The 24529-nt window shown below is 43.6% G+C and overlaps 2 protein-coding genes across 2 annotated transcripts; one reads left to right on the top strand and one right to left on the bottom strand.

The window, feature by feature from the left end:
* Nucleotides 1-1746: 1746 nt before the first annotated feature.
* Nucleotides 1747-3129, bottom strand: LOC110295914 (Friend virus susceptibility protein 1). The gene has a single exon (XM_021164320.1). It carries the CDS (start codon nt 3127-3129, stop codon nt 1747-1749), a length of 1383 nt encoding a protein of 460 aa, XP_021019979.1.
* A 6131-nt stretch (nt 3130-9260) lies between these two features.
* Nucleotides 9261-19997, top strand: LOC110295916 (aldo-keto reductase family 1 member B7). The gene is made up of 10 exons (XM_021164322.2): nt 9261-9326; nt 12267-12434; nt 13065-13181; nt 14227-14304; nt 15927-16049; nt 16341-16447; nt 16846-16927; nt 17379-17462; nt 18024-18106; nt 19797-19997. The coding sequence occupies exons 1-10, from the start codon at nt 9261-9263 to the stop codon at nt 19837-19839; spliced, it is 951 nt and encodes a 316-aa protein (XP_021019981.1). The 3' UTR covers nt 19840-19997.
* Nucleotides 19998-24529: the final 4532 nt, after the last annotated feature.

Below are 24529 nucleotides of genomic sequence, written 5' to 3'. Positions count from 1 at the left end.
TTATATAGAAGTACACTGTAGCTGTCTTCAGATAAACCAGAAGAGGGCGTCAGATCTCATTACAGATGGTTGTGAGTCACCATGTGGTTGCTGGGATTTGAACTCAGGATCTTCGGAGGAGCAGTCAGTGCTCTTAACTGCTAAGCCATCTCTCCAGCCCCTAACCAATAGTTTTAAATTGGGGAGCAAGGTTTATACACCAAAGGCTCATCTTGGAGCAACCCAGTACAGGATTTAGCATTTGAATACAAGCAGCACCAGACCAACCCCATACATTTCCTCCTTTTTGTCTACATAAAAAGCCTTTCTCTTACAGCAATAAACAACATAAAGTAGGAACAATTATGAAAATGATTAGGTAAGACATTAAAAAAGTCCAGTTTGTTTGTATTTGGCAACCTTTGGATAAGTATCATCTATACTATCTTGGTGAGTTCAGAGTTATGTATCTAAATAATTTTTTGTGATAACATGCATTAACTTAAAAACATTTTCTTAGACCTAAAAACCTCTTAAATCCAAAACAACTTAAGCTTACGTGTGAGACTATAACTACTATCTAGTCTTCAATTCCATCAGAGACATCAGAAGGATAAATATTGCCAGAGTGTGCAGGAAGCACAGGCAAGCAGCTTCCAAGGCTACAGAAAAGACAAATAGCTGTCTGGCAGTTCCCCAGAATTGTCTAGATAATGTTGGAGCATCCATCTTCAACCTTCTGGCAGTATACCTGACAGGCATATTTGTGAAGCAAGGCATATGAAGGACTTGTGTACCCTGTCTTGGCAGAGTTAGGCAGTCGACTTTGCCTGCATTTCAATTTGCCCATTTTGGACAGCATCCTGTCTGCAGAGAGAATAAGGCATTTTCTTTGCCCAGTGGCAACTTGCTACATTAGAATCCATCTCCTAATGGAGATTCTTCAATGCTCATCCTTCCTTTTCCAAGTCGAATGGGGTGCTGCCAGGAGCTGACATGTCTCAATGTCAAAAAGGCCTTAAATTAATAAAAACATCTTTAAATGCCATTTTCTGTGGCCTCTGAGGTTTTTGAAGACCAGCTATCTACTCATAGCATATGTGAACAATCAAATGTTGCTTTATATTATCAGTTCGACTTAGTTCGACCAGTCCGGTAACTCAAACTCCCCCACTCCCCCACCCGCCCCACACCAGTAATTGGTTATCACCAGTTTTATTTAACTGGTAGTTTCAAACTGGGGAGTAAGGTTTATAAGAAAGGCTGGAGTACGTAAGGATCGGCTCACCTTGGAGCAATCGGATCTTGGGAAATAGAATTTAGCTTTTGACTACAAGCAGCACCAGACCGACCCACCCCCCTACAGCTGCCTGTAGTGCTGATGACATTAACATTTAGAGTCCATAGCTGAGTGGAGCTGAGTGGAAACAAGGACAGCAGTAGTCTGCATGGCACTTTCTAGCACTAGGAATGCCAGCCAGCAAGAAGCCTTCATTCAGCACAGTCCATGCCTCACTCCCCTGCGTCCTAGGTTCAAGGCACTGTGATGTCGTCAGCGTTGGGATCTTATAGTCTAGTTCCTGTTTGCAACCAACCAGTGGCAATAATCTTCTCGGGTTTGTGGCGCATCAGGGGTATCATAGGAAGGTAACCCACCTCTGGCTCTAAAATCTATGTTGAAAGAAAAGGAAAAAGAAAGAAAGCAAGCAAAAAAATCATCTCTGTCCTCTGTCTCCACTGCGGGACCTCCTCCTGATTTTAAGCTCTTTAACTGTTGCTTTGATGTTTCCAGGGGGAGAGAGAGAGAACAGCCACGGAGCCCACAGGAGCCGAACCAGCAGTCAAGCCAGCTGCTGTTGGCTTTAAACTTAATTCTATTAGATCATGCAACTGGGCAGCCACGCCCCCCACTGTTATGTCCTTTATACAGAGGAGGCTAAATACGAAGCTCTTCCAAGTCTCTACAGTTTCCCGGACAAAAGTTATCCTCATAGCTCTCGTGATGGGTGCATCTTCCGGGCCCCTCCACTGTGGACAAGTAGCTTTTACACAAAGCCACTCTATCATTCCAAGTTCCCTAAGCCTTTTAATCCCATCCTCAATAGAATACCACTCCAGGGCGTCAGGCGTCTGCAGCTCTCTTGTAGTAGGCCATCTCTGGACCCATGCTTCAGCCAACCAATCAAACAAACTCTTCACACCGTTATCTTCAACCGTGCGGGCTATGACATTAAACTCACTATCAAGGCTCAAAGGACCTAAACTGAGAAATTCAGTCTGATCCAGTATTGTGAGCCTCCCACCATTATCCCACACCCTTAAAATCCATTTCCTCGAATGTTCCTTTGCCTGTTGGTGATTTGATTGAGCAAGTGATTTGAGTTCATGGTTAGTATGGCGGTGTTTCTGACTTGTAAGGTCAGACAGAGACTTGGGTCTGGTGACAGGTTCAGAAGTAACTAAGGATGTTGAAGACTGGTTCTGAGGAGCATCTGCTTTGTCCTGCTGGGCGCGTTCTTTTGACAAGGCATAACCACTTTCCTCAGACAAGGATGGAGAGACCAAGACAGTGGTCAACTCTGCTTCCTCAGTCCCATCAGAATCTATGTCCTCCCACACATCTCCATCCCAGGTTATCGGATCCCATTCTTTACCAATCAGTGCCCTCACCTTATCTGCAGACACTTTCCGGGCAGGCTGACACATGACCTGGGATTGCAAATCAGCTAACCTCACAATGAGGGCTTCAGTCTGTTTTTCCCCAACTTCAATCCTGTGGCGGTAGGAGAGAAGAGTCTCCCCCAGGACACACTTAGAAGCCTTTAGATCATTTATGTGCATTCGGAGCTGGGAAATTTCATCTCTGAATTGGTCCCTTTCCTTTGTTACTTTATCCAGAAATGCCAGAAGCAGCTCGCCAACTGCGTCATAGTCCCTAATCTTGCAGAAATGTTCAAAAGTATCGTACACAGAGACATTAAGTTCCTTACCGCTCGAAAAGGATGAATCGGGGAGATCGGCCACATTTATCTTCTGCAGCAGCTCACGCCATGGGTTAACAGTGTTCTCGTCATTATCCGGAGTGTCCTCGGCAAGTTCAGGTTTGAAGAGCCAGCTTGAGAAACCAGCAAGCGCACGTGGGAAATTCATCTTCAGATTTTTGTTTCCCTAGAACTCGGCTGCTGCGTCCTACAAGCTTCGGATCCAAATTCCAGTTCGTCCCTGGCAAAAGCACTCTGGGGAGTTGCTAGTGTGGGGTCCGGGTTGAAAGGTCGAAGTTGCCGGAGTAGCCCCACCCATTAGAGACTTTACATCCAGAAATTGCGTAACCCAGTACCACTGACCAACCAGAGCCTGTCCTCCTCGAACGGTGCCACTCTGTACAATTTGAATTGGTAGAATCAGCATTAACAGTTAACCAATCAGCAATGAGGTCCCATTAGCCCCTCCTTTCCATATTGAAACTGCCGCTTCCGGATGCGAAGACTTGGTCAGTTTTAGGACCGAAGTTATTTTGAGTTTTCTTTTTTGTTTTTTTTTTTTTGTTTTTTGTTTTTTTGTTTTTGTTTTTTTTTTTTTTTTTGGTTTTTCGAGACAGGGTTTCTCTGTATAGCCCTGGCTGTCCTGGAACTCACTCTGTAGACCAGGCTGGCCTCGAACTCAGAAATCCTCCTGCCTCTGCCTCCCGAGTGCTGGGATTAAAGGCGTGCGCCACCACGCCCGGCTTCTTTTTTGTTTTTATTTTTGTTTTATTTTACCTTCTTGCGTAAGGAGCGTTCCCGCAGGATGGAATGTTTCAGTCTCAGAGGAAAGTTACACAACATTTCCTTGCCAGGCAAGTCCCCTAAGACAGAGCTTCTGCAACTTTTCCAAAATGATTTTTAAACATTTGAGGCAGGTTCTCACTTCAGTGCTATGATTGGCCTGCAGCTCTCTTTTTCCACAGACCCGTATGGCCTTGAACTTTATTCTTTTGAGCAAAGGACTCTATATCTCAGGCTGGCCTTGCCCTCCCCATGTAGCTAACAATGACCTTGACTTTTTAATCCTCCTTCATCAGCCTCCTAAGTGCATGGCATCATAGGTAGGAGCCAACATGTGTGATAGAACGCCATTTGCTTTTTTAGCAAAAGCAAAAAGTAAATTTCTACTACAGTCATGGCCATTCTTAGGCCGTCATTCACCACAGGCCATTCAGACTTGGCTCCGAAGAAAATCTTACTTCCTTTAAAGAGGAGCTGTTATGCTCTAGAAGTCAGCAGCCAGAATCAGAGCTGACAAGTTTCCAAAGTACACATTACCTGGAAAAAAACGGTTACACCTTTTCTTCATTCAACAAATACCTTCAATTTTACTTACAAAAAAGAAAAAAAAATGATTTCCGTGCTGAAGTGAGACTTTGGAATGTGTCTCAGTGAGACGTCTCCTGGCTTGGAATGTGGAAAGTAGAGCCAAAGCCGAAGGTTTGCTCTGACTGCAGGAAACGAACCGAAGGCCTAGGTGAGTCTCGAAGGCTGCTTCCTGTTAAACCCGAGAGGGAAACACAGCGGCTGTTGGGGAAAGAACTGGCACATAATTACTCTTCAGGAATTGGCTTTATTCAGAGAAAGGGCCCCGAGGCTGTGATCCGGCCTTGAGTAGGGAGAGCATTGGAAAGAAAGGATGATTTATCAAAAGCAGCGTCACAGGGACTTACGCTAAGCTGCTCATTACAACCTGGAGAGGAGCTTCCTTGCAAGGAAATGTTTAAACTGGGAAGAGGAGAGTCAGAGACAGAGATGTCTACCACAAAAGCAACTCTAGCTAAGACGGAAGTATCAGAAAGAAATCTGTGGTAAAAATGCTAACATCGAGGGCAGGAATGAATAACACATGAATTAAGTAAACACAACATATGTGACCAAGAACATTTGAGGTGCCAAGTACCATAAATTAAAATCTGTTAGTCACAGCTCTTTAGCATACTTCTAAAGGGATCAATGATGGTAGTGATAATGATAAAAAATTTACGCTTTCACACCAAATCTAAAAGTTAGAAAATCTACTCTTAAGCATCATTAATTTTGAAAACTTCATACATGAATAGATACAACTTAAGGATTTTAATAAAATTTTGTGACTTGTGTCTTAGTCAGTGTTCCCATCATAGCAACTTATTTAAAAAAAAACACCAAAAACATTTAATTTGGACTGGCTTAGAGTTTCAGAGGTTTAGTCCACTATCATTGTGGTAGGAAGCAAGGCAACACACAGGCAGACATGGTGCTGGAGTGGTAGCTGAGAGTTCTAGATTCAGACATACAGGCAGCAGGAAGAGAGACACTGGGCCTGGCTTGGACCTTGAAGATGCCAAAGCTGCATGAATCCCAGTGATACATCTCCTCCAACAAAGCCACACCCCCTAATTTTTCCCAAGTAGTGCCACTCACATTCACACATGTGAGCATAAAGGGATTGTTCTTATTCAGACCACCACATCATGAAAGCACTTTTCTGTTCTGTTTGTTTTGGGGACTGACACAACATTTCATTTACTGGTTCAAAGGAAGAGGCACGGATGAATCTAAGCCAAGGTGACCCATTCTTGTCGGTGTGGTAAAGAGCCTGTGCAAAGGCTGTCTGCCAGCAATGGCTTTCCTTACCCAACCAGAGCAGAGCCTCTCCCCTAGCATCCCACATCTTAAGGAGCATCACCCTTCGTTGTCTCATTTGATCCCAGCTTTCAGTAATTTATCTGCTGTGCTGCCTAAGTATTCCCTGTGGAGTGAATACCCGTAGTCCCTCTTCTCCCAGCTTCCCATCCAAATTAGAAAAAGCTAATGCAATTTCTACTTTGGTTTCCAACCCTCCTACAGCAGCTTTATTGCTTTAATTTTCTCTGAGACAATGTGATTCAGACCTATTTTTTTTTCTCAACAGATCAGATTTTATTAATTCCACTGGACAGGAATAAGATTACTACCACAATTTTGAGCCAAATTTGAAGCAAACTTTAATCAATACTGGCCAGGGCAATGGACTCTGGACAGATCCATCCAGAGTTCCCTCAAAATAGCCATGAGCTACACTGGTCAGGTGCTTATAAAGGCAAACCCACGAGGCTATGTGCTTTCTACCTTCATCCAACCAGGAGCAAGCACACATCCTGATGTACATACAGCCTACATATGATCAAGCGCATCTAGTGCAGTTGGGTCAACCAAACTTGTTAGGGAAGTGAAAATATAGGCTTGTCATCTTATATAAACAATAGCCTTCAGCATCTTAGGAAGTATTTGTCCTTGGGCAAGGGAATTTCAGATAAGAAGCATTTTTTGTTTTATGGATCTCCTAGGAACAGCAATTAAAACTTAAAACATAACTTTGACTCTTACAATTTCTGTAGGAAGAATGGTCGTTCCCCCCCAATTTTTTTAGCCATTTAGCAACATATACTCTAGCTACCTGGTGTTACGATACTTCAAAACATAGCCAGGATTAGTTTAAGACCCTTGGATTCTCTGAAAGCTTTTTCTTTCATGGACTCTGTTATAGTCTGGATCTAGAATGTTCCTTGAAGACCCAGATGTTAAAGACTTTGTCTTAAATTTTGCTCTGTTGGAGGGTGGTGGAAACCTCAAGAGATGGAGTGTAGCATGTACAAAGCCCTAAGTCTGTTCTTCAGCATCCCCCAAACCAGTCATGGGTGCATGCTTATAATCTTAGCACGTGAGAAGTGAAGATAAGACCATCAAAAGTTCAAGGTCACCCTGAGCAACATGGTAAGTTCTAGGCCAGAATGGTGTACATGAGACCCTGTCTCAAGTAAATAAAAAGGTATAGGAGAGATGGCTCAGTTGTCAAGAGCAATGCTGTTCCTGCACAGGACCTGAATTTGGTTCTTGGCACCCATATTACAAGAGCCTATCACTTCAGTCCCAGGGGAACTGTCACACTCTCGAAGGTTCCACAGGCACCTGCACTCATGAACATATGCACACTCTCATAATTTAAAAACAAATCTTAAGAGATCAAACAAGAAACCCACAAATCAAAACAACAGCAGTTACATGGGTGGAATCGTCAGTAGGTAAGTGGGTGATAGAAAAGCAGAGAGCCCCCCCCCCATAGGATTCAGACGTTCCCACATCTTCAGGTGATGATTGGAGCCTAGCTATGTGTTCAGTCTAGAGATACATTCCAAGAGTCTTATTGGAAGTTCATGAAGACGTCAGAGTAGAAAGAAGACTGTAAACGGGGCTCTGTGTTGTCTAGCATTTCCTCTACCTACAATCTTGATGTTCTGGTCAGCCATGGCAAAGCAGTCTGCAGGATCTTTAGTACTGATAAAGCTTCAACCTAGTTCACTTCCTGACCCTGTCTCCTTCTGTATTTCATTTTATTCCCATTTATTTCTGGATGGAAATATACGGCATTTAGGATCTTCTCTTTCCATGTGTCAGTGGGATTTCTGAGGGAGGGGAGCATGTAGAGGTATCACAGTGTGAGATGGAGCTTGGCTGTGATTTCTACCTGATCTTTAGCTTTCCCACCTAGTTATCTGGTCTTTGAAGGGGGTGAGCCCTGTGTGTAGGCTTCAGAGATGTCCATATGACTATCCAGTCTCTATCCACATAGCCTACTCCCTGAGTCCAATTTACCTGACTGTGACAAGTGTATGCTAGTACATGACATTGTTTTATAATTCTAACTACGTGGTGGCTAGCTGGTGCTCTTCTTTCAGCCAGATTCTACAGCACATGTAGACTATCCCATGTGCGAAGACTCAAGAAATACAGAGGGAACCCTCTGCACATACTGGGGCAGCAATTGTCAGTGTCCTGGGATATGGAACTTTTATGAAATACCTACAATGGTACACTTAGGGATATTACTCATTCCTATTATAAACCAATCGAAAACAAACTAAATATTTAAGAATAGTGGAAATGACCAAATAAATGTTGACAAAATAAAATATTTTGCCACCATTAAAATGTATGTGGTAAAAAGTAATTTTAAAATGGTGGTTTAGGGCTGGAAAGAAGGCTCAGCGGTTAAGAGAACATGCTGCTCTAACCAGGGACCCATGTTCAATTCCCACACCCAGTGGCTCATAACCACCTATAGCCTCCAGGGGATCTCATGTCCTGTGATGGCCTCCGCAGGACTGCACACACATGCATGGGCACATGCAAAAGTAAGAAACAAAACCAAAACATGAAGTCAAAGTGACTTGTTATAGATGTTTAGAAAGTTTGTTTTATGAAGTTAACTTCCAAAAATATATATATATATAGTATGTAAGAACTAAGACATATATACTCAGAGAGAGACATTATTAATAATACACATATGCAAAGACAGGAGAAAACAGCACTGCGAATGGCAGTTTAAGTGATGGGAATATTTTGCTTCATGTTCTCTCCCTTATAAACCATCCTTGCTTGTCACAGTTGAGTACATGACACTTCATATTCACAAAAGATTGTTTTCAAATCAGGCACAGTTTTTTAAAATGTCGTCATAAAACACAATTGGTCAAATCCCTAAATCTGAAAGAAAAGAAAAGAAAAGAAAAGGAAGAAGAAGAAAAGTAGGTAATGAGGAAGAAAGGAAAAACAAAGGAAGGAGAAAGAGAATTTTAATAGGAAAGAACCTGTCCCAGTGGCTAGCAGGTCATTTTCATCCTCAGGGAATCTTCTTGCCCAACAATCTGACAGAAAATGCACAGATACAGGCATTTCTAGAAAGGTGTCCATGACCTACATTAAAAAAAAAAAAAAATCTTTCCACAAGGTCACCTGCCAGTTTCCTCTGTACAGACATCCCTTAGTTTTGTGGCCAAGGACAGTTATTTCAAAGTAGTTACTGTAAAAGATGTCTCATTTGTCCTTGACATTTTTATTTGCCTCAAACTGCATGAGCACCCACGCAGTTCACTAGTGTTATATCCACTCCCAGGGCAATGACCCTTCCCAAATAAACTTACCAGTTCATCTTGGATAACCTTTCAACCATGTCATTTAGGTTCACAAACCTCTGAACTGCATACCCAGTAGAGCATGCATTCTGCCCAGATAGCCTTTGTGCTGTGCTGACTATAATCTTTGTTTATGATTATCAGTGTGGCACAAGATTGCCATGAAGTTCCTGTTCTCATGCCCCAACCCTTGGCTGTGGCTGCTTGCCAATGTGGTAAGAGCCCGCCTCCTTTATCCAGGACATAAAAATGTCACCAGCCTCCTTGTAGAGAAAGCAGGCATTTCATCTGCTCACTCAGAGGACTCTCTGCAGCAACCATGGCCACCTTCGTGGAACTCAGTACCAAAGCCAAGATGCCCCTTGTGGGCCTGGGCACCTGGAAGGTGAGTATGCAGTCTTGGGACATCTGCTACCTTTGAGGGGAGGTCTGGGCATTTTCTCTTCTGGGCAGAGCATCTATCTGCCTTGGGTTTGATAAGGCCAGCATTATCACCTATTGTCAGCTGCTTTGGGTTGCAGATGAGCCTTTCCCAGAAATGACAATAGCTTCCTTGGCGAATATCAGGTTTAAATTTGTACAATTTTTCAGGGAGAAAACTGTTTTCAGGGAAGTTTTCTCTTAGAAAGCTTTTCCTTGGGACTCTGAGGGTCTCTGTTGGTTTGTTACTGGCTGAATGACTGAGAGAGAGGATAGAGTTCTTAATGACCCCACTCTTTCTTATGATGCAAGACTATGCCAACATCTGAGTGATCTGGGAGCTTATGGGAAAGGCAGAGGACAACTGGACTAGCCCAGGCAGTTTACAAAATCTCCATGTGATTCCCCCACACCTTAAGACCCATGCAGCATGAGAGCCACAGAATTGGAGTCAGCTCAGAGTCTGCCCTGGCTGTGATAATCTCTACTGGCAAGTTGCTCCGTGGCCCATCCCAGTACCCAGTGAATCAGATTTCTCACGAAATCTTGGAACAAGTCTGACATTGGTCCATCTTCTAACTCTGCTTTCTTTGCTGTTTCTATTACTGATAACATAGGAGTAGCCAGCTTGTTAACCAGGAGCTGTTTTTAGTTTTGATTTTGATTTCTTGAGACAGGGTTTCTCTCTCTCTAACCTAAAATGACCTTGATCAAACTTGGAGTAATCCTCCTGCCTCAGCTTCTTGAATACTGGGATTACAGGTCTGAGTCTTCATCCTTGGCTCAGGAGTAGTTTGGGAACCCATCTGTCTTAGTTAGGGTTTTACTGCTGTGAATAGACACCATGACCAAGGCAAATCTTATAAAAAACATTTAATTGGGGCTGGCTTTCAGGTTCAGAGGTTCAGTCCATTATCAAGGTGGGAGCATGGCAGTATCCAGACAGGCATGGCACAGGCAGAGCTGAGAGTTCTATGTCTTCATCCAAAAGCTGCTAGTGGAAGACTGACTTCCTGGCAACTGGGGTGGGAGTCTTAAGCCCACACCCACAGTGACACACCCATTCCAACCAGGTCACACCTCCAGACGGTGCCACTCCCTGCTCCAAGAATATACAAACCATCACACCATCTGTCCTGTGTCCAAGATTCATTTCCAGTCTTCCTCTGTTTCTCTTTTCTTTACCCAGAGGGTAGGTTCTCTCTTTGTTTCTACATTAGATTGGGGTCTTACTAGAATGGTGAGACTTGCAACCAGAGTAGAAATTTCATGCTCCCTCAAGGTGACAAATAATTACAAATCTCCAGGATACTCACCCTGGACAAATTTAGAAGAAAGGCACTTTCAGAGTTCCAAAAGCAGTTGTAAATATTGTAAGAAGTTGTTTTCGAGGTCAGGACTCTGTGCTCACCAGTGGACATGCAGGAGGGTAACACTTTGGCCCTGGGCCCTAGTGCTTTCGTGTTTCTGAAAATTCCTTCTCCTCATGATGGCAGAGCTGTTGATCTCTGCTCTATGTGCTTCTCAAGGTTTGATGCTTAAAAACAGAATCTTTAGATTTAGTGATAGGGGAAGAGTTATTTGTGGGCTGTTGTTTGAGAGTCTTTCATAGCCCTGGTTACCTTATAATAATTCATTATGTGGCTGAGACTGGCCCTGAACTCCTGATTTTCCTACTCACCTCCCAAATGCTAGGATTAAAACATGGGCCATCACATCCAGTGAGATGTTGTTTTGTATTGAATGAGATAATAATGTGCCCCAGGATGTCCTCAAAGCCATGGCCCTCCTCCCTTTGTGCCTCTCATGGTGGTGTTACAGCCATGGAGCACCATGCTCTGCAGAGAGGTACGTGATGAGTACTCATTTTCCTAAGCCAATACCTGGCTTGGTTAGGTCAGGACAGAAGGTGATTTCAAATGCTCTTTCCCTTAGTTTGTTTTCTCTCTCTCTCTCTCTCTCTCTCTCTCTCTCTCTTTCTTTCTTTCTTTCTTTCTTTCTTTCTTTCTCTCTCTCTCTCTCTCTCTCTCTCTCTCTCTCTCTCTCTCTCTCTCTCTCTCTCTCCCTCCCTCCCTCCCTCCCTCCCTCCCTCCCTCCCTTCCTTCCTTCCTTCCTTCCTTCTTTCCCCCTGCCCCCCCTTTCTTTCTTTCTTTCTTTCTTTAGTCCATATGGGGAAAATCCATTTTTATAAAGTTTCTGTTAGGTTTAAAACTGAGGACACAGAAATGAAGTGCCTGGTTAACATCTTCCTGTTTGCTCTTTTTCTGAAACAGTGATTACATATTGGATTGCATCTACCCAGCCTTACCAAGTGCCAGGTGATATGCTGAAATCTTCACAATCTTGTGGCAAGATGGCAACACAAGGGTCTCATGGGGCAGGGTCCATAACTTGCTATGTTTTGCTGTCAAGGTTTAGGGAAATTGAGGAATCTGCTCAGCCTCATACTGCACCATAGCAGAGTTCAAATCACATTGCTATAATATTTTTTAAAGATCCTTCTAACTGTCTGGAGTCTGAGAACTCCTCCTCAGAATCTAGTTTTCAGGCTAGCCTTGCAAGTTGCAAGGGGAGTCATTTGTCACTCAGAAACCGGAGCCACTTCAAGATCAACCTGGATTGGAGGACTAGAATAGGACATGAGTCAGAATCATGACAATGACATGTGTATTAAGATGCCATAATGAAATCCATCACTTTGTATGATAACCTAAAAATTTAGTGAAATAAAAAAAGTAATTCACTTTTTCTTTTCCTGGGAGAAGCCCCCCAGTGTATGTTTTCTTCTCCCATGTCCACTTGGGAACGGGACTGCAGCAAGGCTGTGGTTTTCAGAATCTGGTCTATGTGGAGCCCTTAAGAGGGGGCCTTGGAGCATCTAATGGTCTTTTCTATTGCCTTTCAGTCTCCCCCAGGCCAAGTCAAGGAAGCCGTGAAGGCGGCCATTGATGCTGGGTATCGCCACATTGACTGTGCCTATGTGTATCAGAATGAGAGTGAGGTGGGAGAAGCCATCCAAGAGAAGATCAAAGAGAATGCTGTGAAGCGGGAGGATCTCTTCATCGTCAGCAAGGTACAATGATCCACTTGGCGGACAAGACTTCAAGGTGGGTGGAAGTATCTGTGTAGGGGCAGGTTTAAGAGCTTATTAGCTTTTCTTTGTGGGCCTGCATGTCTCCTGGCCCTTTGTTCCCTGCTTTCATTATGTCTCTTGGTAGAATTCCACATACAAAAACATCCACTGTTGGAGTGGCCACACCTATATATGTGTATATAGTTATATGTGTATATGCTCATTGCCATTCATCGCAGGGCCTGACAGGCCTGGGGATAAGGGAGTACTAAAAAGGGCCAGCCCTCCTAATACATCGTAATACTTGAACTCGAAGAGCCACAAACAACTCCTGCCATCTGAGAAATGGGAGCCACGGAAAAGCATGTGACACAGGAATAACTCTAGTCAACGGCCGACTAAGTTAAATGACTAAGAAACCAACCCAATATTGAGAGCATAGGGGAACACTTAGGAAGTGATGTTGACTTGCTAAGAGCTGATGATAAGAAATATGTTGCATTTCTTAATGTATTTCTTATAAGTGAATAGCCTGTCCTGGGGTGTACAAATCTCCAAGCAGGAAGAGTAACTGTAGTATGTGTGGCCTTCCTCTCCCTAGTTCTAATGCTCCCCTGTTACACCCTGCAGCTGTGGGCCACCTTCTTTGAGAAAAACCTGGTGAAGAAAGCCTTCCAGAAAACCCTCTCAGATCTGAAGCTGGACTACCTGGACCTGTATCTGGTCCACTGGCCACAGGGATTTCAGGTTTGAGCTGCTCTTTGCCTTCTCTCTATTTTCGGGGAGATGCTACAAATGGCTATGGTGCCATGACTGTGACACTGGGGAGGGATGAAGCAGGGGGTTGGGTTTGAGTTTTATTCTATTTTTTGTATATGAGCATTTTGTTTACATGTATATGTGTGCACCATGCCCATGCTTGGTGCCTGTGGAGATCAGAAGAGAGCATGGGATCCCTGGGAATTGGAGTTATGGATGGTTGTGAAACACCACCTAGGTACTGGGAACCCAACCTGGGTCCTCTGCAAGAGCAGCAAGTGCTCTCATCTTCTGACCCATCTCTCTAGTCCCCAGAAGACTGTGCAGGGCGGAGGCTGAGGCAACAGGTGGTACTTGGTGAGACTCATGCTTGGTTTTCTGCAATTGTGTTTGAAAGAAACAGTATTTCTTCTACCAGCTCAGATAAGCTGCAACTGGCCAGCCATCTTCCTCTTGGATGCATGCCCATGAGTGCCCTTGGTAGGATGTCTTGGGGCACTCTTGCATAAGTTCCTATTAATCAAAGTGTGCCCAGAGAGTGACCTCCATGTGTGGTGATATTGACAGTTAGCCAGTCCACCCTGAAGAAATACTGCATAGTGTCTGGAGGGATGTGGATTCTTATGCTGTAGGCCCTTATGAACAGCCTTGGTGAGAGTGGCATTGGTCTCCAAACTCAGGCCTTCTCCAGGTTGCAAGGTTAGGAGAAGCTGGCTACTCTCTTCCTCAGATAAGCACACTCTTCTGATATAAAACCTCTGTCTAGTGACCTTGAAGTTTCCATTGGTTAACTTCCACGATGATAGTGATGGCTTCTATCATATACCAGAGGACTTGGAGCCAGCTGAGTATTGCCAGAAATAGAGGACTGACATCCCATGGTAGACGGACACAGGAAAATTTTTTGAATATTATATTTTTATGTGAGTTCTCTGGAGTTTGACATGGGTACTTCTTATTTCGCTGTCCTGAGACATCTCTTCCCAGGTAACTAAATGCCGATTCTGGTGATATTTTTGTTTCCCGTTTACAGGCTGGGAATGCGTTATTACCCAAAGACAATAAAGGCAAAGTTCTCCTGAGTAAATCCACATTCTTGGATGCCTGGGAGGTAGGTTCCAACTTCCTTCAAGTGTGCTGCTCAAAGTTAAAATACAAATCTTCCCTCAGGTGCTGTTGAGACTCCACCCTGGTATGGAAAGGCTCAAGTGCTCTGTATATAATTTCAGAATGCTTATTCTCTAGTTCTCCCTCTGTCCTGTAAAGTGGTGTCTGTGGAGCTACTTGTGAAAGTCAGAGGGCAGCTACCCAAAGTAGGTTCTTTCCTTCTATCACATAGGCTCCAGGAAGAAACTGTGACAGGTCTAGCTTGGCAGCAAGGACCTTTACCCACTGAAACATTTCCCTGGCCCCATGAAACACTTTCAGGAGCAAAACAACAACAACAACAACAAAATCTTACTGCAAGTCAGAGGCTCTGATAGATACAAGAAGGATCAAGTATGTCAGTGAATGAAAAATAAAATAAAAAGGAAGGACATGTCTGCTCTGAGGTATGCTGGAGGAGAAAGTTTACTCAGAGTATTCTAAGTTGTAGCCAAAGATGAGATTTCATGTGTCAGCTAAACCCTCCTTGCTCATTCCTGCCTCTAAGCCCTTGCTGCCCCTCCCCCATCCATGCATGATTTTACTACCTTTCTTCATGTCATTTTTTTTTTCAGGCTCAATTTAAACTTTCCTCCCAATGACTCTCCTGGGCTAAGATGATTCCTTCCTCTCCTCCCTCATCCCTGTACTAACTGATGTCAAATAAGCTGAGGTAGCCTAGCAAGCACATTGTATACGTTTACACACACACACACACACACACACACACACACACACACACACGTGTATATATATATATATATATATATACACACACACACACATGCACACATATGATGTATATGTAGTATATGTATATGCATATGTATACACACATATAAACAGAAACTTAGAATGGATGAATAATTATAAATTCATGTTCAATGTGTGACTTCCACTATCAGGTTGGATAATTATCTTTGGGAAAGTTTAGAACAAGCTCAGAGTATTTAAGTAATAAAAAAATAAACCCCAGATCCTTGGGTGGGTGTGATATGGGTTGACTGGGTGCCCCTGTTGGGTCCATCCATCTGCAAGGTGATCCTTACTGTATGCTTTCAATCACGGCTATGTTAGAGGCTGCGGCACAAAGATCACATTTCAGATCCTGCCTGGACTTCAGAGTAACTTCAAGGCCAACCCTTACAAGATCCTATTCAAAACTGAAAAATGAAGGGGGTTAGGAACTAGAGATACAGCTTAATGGCAGATTGCCTATCTAACACACAGGAGACCATAGACTCAATCCTTAATTAGCACAAAATAAAAATCAAAAACCAAAGAGAGACCACAGGGACGATTCCTTTCCTTACACTGTGGATAACCTACATCACTCAGTTTGGGTCACTTTTGCCTAAGAGCAGACAGCAAATAAATCCTTTACATCTCCTTCCTCATTACATCTGAGCTGGGGAAGAGTAGGATGGCTGGAAGCAGCCATGAGGGCACCACAGTCTAGACTAAAATTCTCCTTTAGTGCTTCACTTAACTTGCCTTGAGGGAGCCATTCCTCCTACCAAGGACTAAGCATGCCAGCATCCCTGTATCCTCTTAGAGCCATCTAAATGATATTCTTCACTGTGGCAGGCCATGGAGGAACTGGTGGACCAGGGGCTGGTGAAAGCTCTGGGCATCTCCAACTTCAACCACTTCCAGATTGAAAGGCTCCTGAACAAGCCTGGACTAAAACATAAGCCAGTGACCAACCAGGTAAGTTCTGTTTGGTCCTGCTCTGTGCCTGCTTCAGCACTGGGAGGCAACTTCAGCACTGTCTGCAGAGTCTCCTCTCAGAGGTCTATGTTCAGGATGCTTAGGGAGGTGGGAGGCAGGTCTCTGGGTCTGGTTTGTAGCATACATACCTGTCCATGGGTTGTGTTTGGCCTTTGTGTTGGTCTTTTCTTGTGCATGGAGTTCCTGCTGAGCCATTCAGGAAGGCCTCCTTCCCTAGTGAGGGAGATGTTTTTGTTTTTTTGTTTTTTGTTTTTTTTTTTTCTCTTGCAGATTGAGAGCCACCCTTACCTCACCCAGGAAAAACTGATCCAATACTGTCAATCCAAGGGCATCGCTGTCACAGCCTACAGTCCCCTGGGCTCCCCAGACAGGCCTTAGTAAGGCTTCAGTGTACTGGTTCTTTTTTTCTATCATTCTTAAAATTAGCATTTTGTAATTTGTTCTATTAGTATGTAAGTTCCAAGGCACAAGATAAAATATACCAATGGCAATGTGTTTGGTAACCCAAGTGGGACTGTCAGAGTAAAGTGTTTTTAAAATGATAGTATGTCTGATCCCCTGGAATATTCCATTTCTGATGTCCTGTGCTGGGGCAGTATTTTCAAATTGCCAAAGTACTAGATCCTATGCACGAATCCATGGGGAAAGATCTTCCTGCCTGCCTTGCAGAGGAAAAAGTGCTGCAGTGCTCAGCCTTGATGCTATCCTGGCAGTGATGTTCATGGGCACACAGTAGCCATGGTGATTTTTACTCCAGCTCTCTTTCTTCCTCTAGTGCCAAGCCAGAAGACCCCGTAGTAATGGAGATTCCCAAGATCAAAGAGATTGCTGCAAAACACAAGAAAACAGTAGCTCAGGTAAAATAAAGTATTTCCCCCTGTTATTTAGCAATCCATTCTTGTAGTCATGTGTACAACTGTGTTGCTTGCTTTTAATTCCCTGGAGAGGAAGAAATGGGAAGTGTAAGCCTGTTGGAAGCTTCAGAAAATACCACTAGTATTAGTGAAGCAAGGATCTGCCTCTGACCTTCAGATTCCTGCCATGCCTTCAGGCTTTGGGTTCAGGTGCCAACTGTATAGGGTCTAAGCCTATGACTACAGGCTACCCTCCTCATTCCTCGTTAGTAATTCCTAGTTGTTTCTTGGATCAAGGGGCATAAGAAGGGAACTGGAAAAGTAACCCTAATGGTGAAGGGCTTTGTTAATATCAACTGTTGTTAAGCCATAGGAAGTTATTTAGATGTCATTTTACAAGAAGGAGAAAGTCTTGTAGCTAACTGGGCACATGGCTTCCCTTCGTAATACACAGGTTCTGATTCGGTTCCACGTCCAAAGGAACGTGGTGGTGATCCCCAAGTCTGTGACACCCTCACGCATACAGGAGAACCTGCAGGTAAGACCTGGGCTGTTCATCTGACATTCCTCAGTGGAATAGGTGATAGGAGGGAAGGAGGAATCTTCTCCCCTGTCCTTCAGCTTCTCATCCCACTCTTTCACTGACAGTGTGTCTTCCCTTCTTCCAAGCACTCTGTCAACTCGTAGGCTAGGAAGCTGGCCTCACCAGAGCTGAGCTGACTGGGCTCACAGATGGTACCGGCCAAACCTGTCAGGACTGATCACAACTGTAGCTTATATCACTGAGATGACCACTGCCTACCATTGAGCACTTAGATCATAGGTGGAATGCTGTGCTAGCCAACTGAAGACTGCCTTGTAGACATGGACTGGACTTGAAAACTCGTCCTCTGAGACACCCTTCAGGCATCATTGTACATACTTAGCACACCTACAACCCAATCTCTTCCCTCTTAGAATACTAAACTCTATAAATAACTCACTCTTGATTTAGAGAATAATGTGTTTGTCATGGACATATTAGGGGAAACACTTAGAACCTCAGATCCCACCTGCACTTTCCTTGATAAGGATGGTTTTGGAACTCTTGTCTTTCTAGGTCTTCGACTTCCAGTTGAGTGAGGAGGACATGGCTGCCATTCTCAGCTTCAACAGGAACTGGAGGGCCTGTGACCTGTTGGAGTAAGTGGTACCAGGTTAAGTGGGAGGTTGACTAGGCCTCTCCCTAAGGGTAAGGGGTTAGTAGGAAGGGATGGAAGGCATGTGGGATTATGGGATGGTTTTTGTCTTCAAATACTATTTTCTGGCAGTTGTGAAAAGTTAAAAAGAAAAGTCTGAGTCCTGGGGAATCACTCAGAGCAGAGACATTGTCATTTGATGCTCAGTTTCTGAATCTTACACACGGAGTGAGGATTTTAAAGAAAGGAGCTGTCACTGCTGTGTGGGAGTCAAGTTCTCCTTCCCTCACTCATTCACCCAGTGACTTCCTGCAATGTGCTAATATTGGTCTACATGTTTGGGACATCATACTATAAGCTTCCTGTTCCCAAGCTCATATTTTACAGAGGGGAACTGAAGTAACCCTGATCTCAGTTACATACACCAATCAGAGAGTGACAAATACCATATAGAGAAGTGAAGCAGGACAAAAGGTAGAGCTGCCTTTTGTAGTAGACACTTTAATCCATGACTATCCAGGGGAAGCTTTGTTCAAAAAGTGGCAGTTGAAGACAGTGGAAGACGAGTAACATGGCTATTCAGGGAAATAGCATTCTTGCAATCATAGCAATCATTGCAAATGCTCTGATCTCGTAGCTAGAGCATTTGAATGGGATTAAGAGTACTGTGGAATGAATAAGTGTTATTGTAAGAATGCAGAAGCTTGAGGAGATTTAGGTTAAGACTATGGACAGGACTTTGATCTTTAGGCCTGAAAGAGGAATAAGCCATGAACAGAGCTGGTATGATCTGATGTGTCTTAAAAGGCTCACAATGACTTGTGGGTTGAGAGACTACGACAATAACACATGGAAAAGATGACAGTTGCTGGACCTGGACCATGGTGTTGGGGAGGAGATGAGGAAGACCACCATCTAGATAAATGGGAACATGAAATCAATTTAATTTCCTCCTCAAAATTTACAGTTGAAGCTGGTTTTGTATTTTTGGTTGCTTGGTTGGCTTTTGTTTGAGCAACTCACATGCAGAGTTAACTAACATTTTGGTAAAATCAAGGGTTTGACATGTGTTTATTATGCCTGTTGGGTATCAACTAGGAGTATATGTGAAGCTAGTGGACTTGGTGGCCTCAGATGTCAACCGTCACTGGGTCCTAATCCAAAATCTACTACTTATTCACTAGCACTGGGGCCCTTGGGGAGTTTTGGTGATGTCCTAAAATCACTTTTCTAATCTACAAAGTAAAGATGACAATATTAATCACAGCCAACCTTCACTGAATTCTCTCGTTTAGCATGCAGCAGACACTTTAAGCCCTTTGCTTATATTGGTATCATATTTACTACTCATAGCCAATCTATTGATTTCAATAGTCTTTCTACTTCACAGCAATGCCAGAGTTTGAGACAATAGTTCTGGGGCCCTTAGCTGTGTGTCTGCTTGCTTATGATCACTTATTATATCAATGAACTGGTGACTGATAGCTTGCAGGCCTTCCTTCCTTAATACTCCTCTGATATTTTGGGAGAAGGTCCTGTTGTGTGCCTGCGCCACACTCCATGTCCCATGTTCACAGTCTTGTTGGGGAAGAGATCAGAAGAGCACAGAGAGAGCCGAGTATATCACGTAAGAGTGTCTCAGATCACATTTTTGATTCTGTGGACTGTTTTCTTCTTTGTATTTGTCGTTGCAGTGCAAGGACTGAAGAGGACTATCCTTTCCACGAGGAATACTGAGGTCGACTTGCTTGATGAGATCCATGCAGGATAGATTCCTTCAACCTGGATGTAGGCTACCATCTGGCAATGCAGGATTTAAATTTTTGTGTTCATCAAGGAGCAAACTCTCACAGGGAAATGCGACTCCAGAGAAACGAAGGACAACGGTTCTCACTAGCGAGGGCTGAGCACATGTTTGTCATCAGGAGCATGTAGTATGGTAACACTGAAGATACAATGATAGAATAATAAAAAAGCAATAGTAGTAATTCCTGTAGTATGCTGTCCATTGCTGTGATAACCACCATGACCAAAAGCAACTTGTAGAGGAAAGGGCTTATTTGTCTTACATGTTTCATCTGTAGTCCGTCACAGAAGGAAGCCACAGCAGAAACAGAGGCAGGAGCTGGGTCGCTGAAGCATAGGTCATGGAGGAATGCTGCTCAGTGGATTGTTCCATGGCTTATCCAGCTTGCTTTCTTTTCTTTTTTTTCCTTTTTCTCTTTTCTTTTCTTTTCTTTCTTTCTTTTTTTTTTGTTTGTTTTTTTGAGACAGGGTTTTTCTGTATAGCCCTGGCTGTCCTGGAACTCACTTTGTAGACCAGGCTGGCCTTGAACTCAGAAATCCGCCTGCCTCTGCCTCCCGAGTGCTGAGATTAAAGGCGTGAGCCACCACGCCTGACTTTCAGCTTGCTTTCTTATACAACCCAGCACCACTTGCCCAGGGGTGGCATCACCCACACAGGACTGGGCTCTCCTATACCAATAAATCACTAATCAATAAAGTCCCCTACAGACGTGTCCACAGGCCATCTGATGGAGTCAATTCCTCAACTGAGGTTCCTCTTCCTAGGTGACTTCAGTTTGTGTCAAGGTGACAAAAACTAATGAGCACGGTCGCCAAAGCATCTGACACAATTTGAAGTACTTTCGAATGAGTGAGCTCATTGCATCTAAAAAATCCCATAATTCCCAGGCAAGGAAATAGAGGAGGCATCAGGGAGCCAAGAACTTGCTGATGGTCCCAGGTAGCCTGTGGCTAAAGCAAGTTTCAAGGGAAGGTGCTTTCAGGGACAGTGCACGGCTTGTGGAGTAATGGCCTCTCTCCACAAGCTTTCGCTTGACCCCTTCCCTCCACTTTCCCCTGAGACGTCCTCAGTTACCTCCTCTTGTTGTTTGCCCATCTTGTCTATAGTATGCTGTCATGCCAGAGGGGGAGGTGCTGGCAGCAGCAGAGTCTATGAAATCCATAGAGGTGCTTCCGGTCAATGAGAGAGAATGGCACCTCTTGGTGTCTTACAAATCTAACGCCCATGGCCAACGTCTCACAACATTTTGTCAAAGTGCAAAAAAGAAAAAAGAAAGAAAGGAGGAAGAAGGGAAGGAGGGAAGAGGAAGGAAGGAAGGGAGGGAGGGAGGGAGGGAGGGAGGGAGGGAGGGAGGAAGGAAGGAAGGAAGGAAGGAAGGAAGGAAGGAAGGAAGGAAGGAAGGAAATGGTTCAAGAACTAAGTGGTGACCAGTATGAACAATAGTTCCTGGAAAGAATCACATTTTCAGCTGAACCTTCTGCAAAGCTGATTAAGGGACTTGAATTTGTAGATATTGAAAGATCAGAATAGTGAATTATCTTGAGCCATCTTTAGTAGCCTTAATAACTTTTTATTACCTACCTCTATATGTGACCAGGAAATTCAAGACAATGAGCAGAAATAGGGGGTGGGGGTGGGTGGGAGGGATCTGGGGCTCCCATGATGTTTACAAAACAGAGAAGGCAGCAGGCTGACAAAGAGGGCTGTGACTTCTAGGGCAGAACTCCAGCAGCTCTGTGTAACTAGATGTGCCATATTTGAGAGAACCTAATAAGAGCATCAGGGGAACCACAAAGAACAGTCACAGTCTGCCAGCTTTCACACCCTGCTAACAGCAGAAGGCACACTGCCTACTGTTTGCTGCAGAGAAGCCTACCCACGTGTATGGTACACGTTCACGTCATAGCTTACTGATAAGATGGTAATTCTAACTGGTAAATAGATTCCAGGAGAATGATCCTTCTCCCCAGCCTTGCCCCACCGCAAACACTCAAACTGGTAGATGTTTCCCTTCAAATATCCCAAGCAAGTGTGCCACAGAAACTAATAGAATTGAGATTCGTGTCCTCCTGTGTCTTGGTACACTGAGTCTGTCGAAGACTCATTTAATATGGATGTGTATGGATAGGTGTGCCCCTTGCATGAGAAAGTGGCTAGTAAACCAATTTCTTTTTTTTTTGTATTAGGTATGTATTTCATCTACATTTCCAATGCTATCCCAAAAGTCCCCCACACGCTCCCCCATCCACTCCCCCACCCACACCCCACCCACCCAGTCCCAATTGTTGGCCCTGGGTTCCCCTGTACTGAGGCATATAAAGTTTGTATGACCAATGGGCCTCTCTTTCCACTGATGGTCGAATAGGCCATCTTCTGATACATATGCAACTAGAGACACAAGCTCCGGGGGAGGGTACTGGTTAGTTCATATTGTTGTTCCACCTATAGGGTTGCAAATTCCTTTAGCTCCTTGGTTACTTTCTCTAGCTCCTCCATTGGGGGCCCTGTGATCCATCCAATAGCTGACTGTGAGCATCCACTTCTGTGTTTGCTAGGCCCCGCCCGGCATAGTCTCACAAGAGACAGCTATATCTGGGTCCTTTCAGCAAAATTTTGCTACTGTATGCAATAGTGTCAGCGTTTGGAAGCTGATTATGGGATAGGGATATAGCAGTCTCTAGATGGTTCATCCTTTCGTCTCAGCTCCAAACTTTGTCTCTGTAACTCCTTCCATGGGTGTTTTGTTCCCAATTCTAAGAAGGGGCAAAGTGTCCACACTTTGGTCTTTGTTCTTCTTGAGTTTCATGTGTTTAGCAAATTGTATCTTATATCTTGGGTATTCTAAGTTTCTGGGCTAATATCCACTTATCAGTGAGTACATATTGTGTGAGTTCTTTTGTGATTGGGTTACCTCACTCAGGATGATGCCCTCCAGGTCCATCCATTTGCCTAGGAATTTCATAAATTCATTCTTTTTAATAGCTGAGTGGTACTCCATTGTTCCTCTGTTGAGGGGCATCTGGGTTCTTTCCAGCTTCTGGCTATTATAAATAAGGCTGCTATGAACATAGTGGAGCATGTGTCCTTCTTACCGGTTGGAACATCTTTTGGATATATGCCCAGGAGAGGTACTGCAGGATCCCCCAGTAGTACTATGTCCAGTTTTCTGAGGAACCGCCAGACTGATTTCCAGAGTGGTTGTACAAGCTTGCAATCCCACCAACAATGGAGGAGTGTTCCTCTTTCTCCACATCCTCGCCAGCATCTGCTGTCACCTGAATTTTTGATCTTAGCCATTCTGACCTGTGTGAGGTGGAATCTCAGGGTTGTTTTGATTTGCATTTCCCTGATGATTAAGGATATTGAACATTTTTTCAGGTGCTGCTCAGCCATTAGGTATTCCTCAGGTGAGAATTCTTTGTTTAGCTCTGAGCCCCATTTTTTAATGGGGTTATTTGATTTTCTGGAGTCTACCTTCTTGAGTTCTTTATATATATTGGATATTAGTCCCCTATCTGATTTAGGATAGGTAAAAATCCTTTCTCAATCTGCTGGTGGTCTTTTTGTCTTATTGACGGTGTCTTTTGCCTTGCAGAAGCTTTGCAATTTTATGAGGTCCCATTTGTCGATTTTCGATCTTACAGCACAAGCCATTGCTGTTCTATTCAGGAATTTTTTCCCCTGTACCCATATCTTTGAGGCTTTTCCCTACTTTCTCCTCAATAAGTTTCAGTGTCTCTGGTTTTATGTGAAGTTCCTTAATCCACTTAGATTTGACCTTAGTACAAGGAGATAGGAATGGATCAATTCGCATTCTTCTACATGATAACCGCCAGTTGTGCCAGCACCATTTGTTGAAAATGCTGTCTTTTTTCCACTGGATGGTTTTAGCTCCCTTGTCAAAGGTCAAGTGACCATAGGCGTGTGGGTCTTCAATTCTATTCCATTGGTCTACTTGTCTGTCACTATACCAGTACCATTGCAGTTTTTATCACAATTGCTCTGTAGTACAGCTTTAGGTCAGGCATGATGATTCCACCAAAGGTTCTTTTATCCTTGAGAAGAGTTTTTACTATCCTAGGTTTTTTGTTATTCCAGATGAATCTGCTGATTGCCCTTTCTAATTCGTTGAAGAATTGAGTTGGAATTTTTATGGGGATTGCATTGAATCTGTAGATTGATTTTGGCAAGATAGCCATTTTTACTATATTGATCCTGCCAATCCATGAGCATGGGAGATCTTTCCATCTTCTGAGATCTTCTTTAATTTCTTTCTTCAGAGACTTGAAGTTCTTATCATACAGATCTTTCACTTCCTTAGTTAGATTCATGCCAAGGTATTTTATATTATTTGTGACTGTTGAGAAGGGTGTTGTTTCCCTAATTTCTTTCTCACCCTGTTTATCCTTTGTGTACAGAAAGGCCATTGACTTGTTTGAGTTAATTTTATATCCAGCTACTCCATTGAAGCTGTTTATCAGGTTTAGGAGTTCTCTGGTGGAATTTTTAGGGTCACTTATATATACTATCATATCATCTGCAAAAAGTGATATTTTGACTTCTTCCTTTCCAATTTGTATCCCCTTGATCTCCTTTTGTTGTCAAATTGCTCTGGCTAGG

The sequence above is a fragment of the Mus caroli genome, unplaced genomic scaffold (assembly GCF_978045245.1).
Source record: "Mus caroli unplaced genomic scaffold, Mus_caroli_1 scaffold_7, whole genome shotgun sequence".
Classification (NCBI taxonomy): domain Eukaryota; kingdom Metazoa; phylum Chordata; class Mammalia; order Rodentia; family Muridae; genus Mus; species Mus caroli.
The sequence above is the reverse complement of the archived record's forward strand: the minus strand, read 5'-3'. Positions and strand labels throughout refer to the sequence as shown.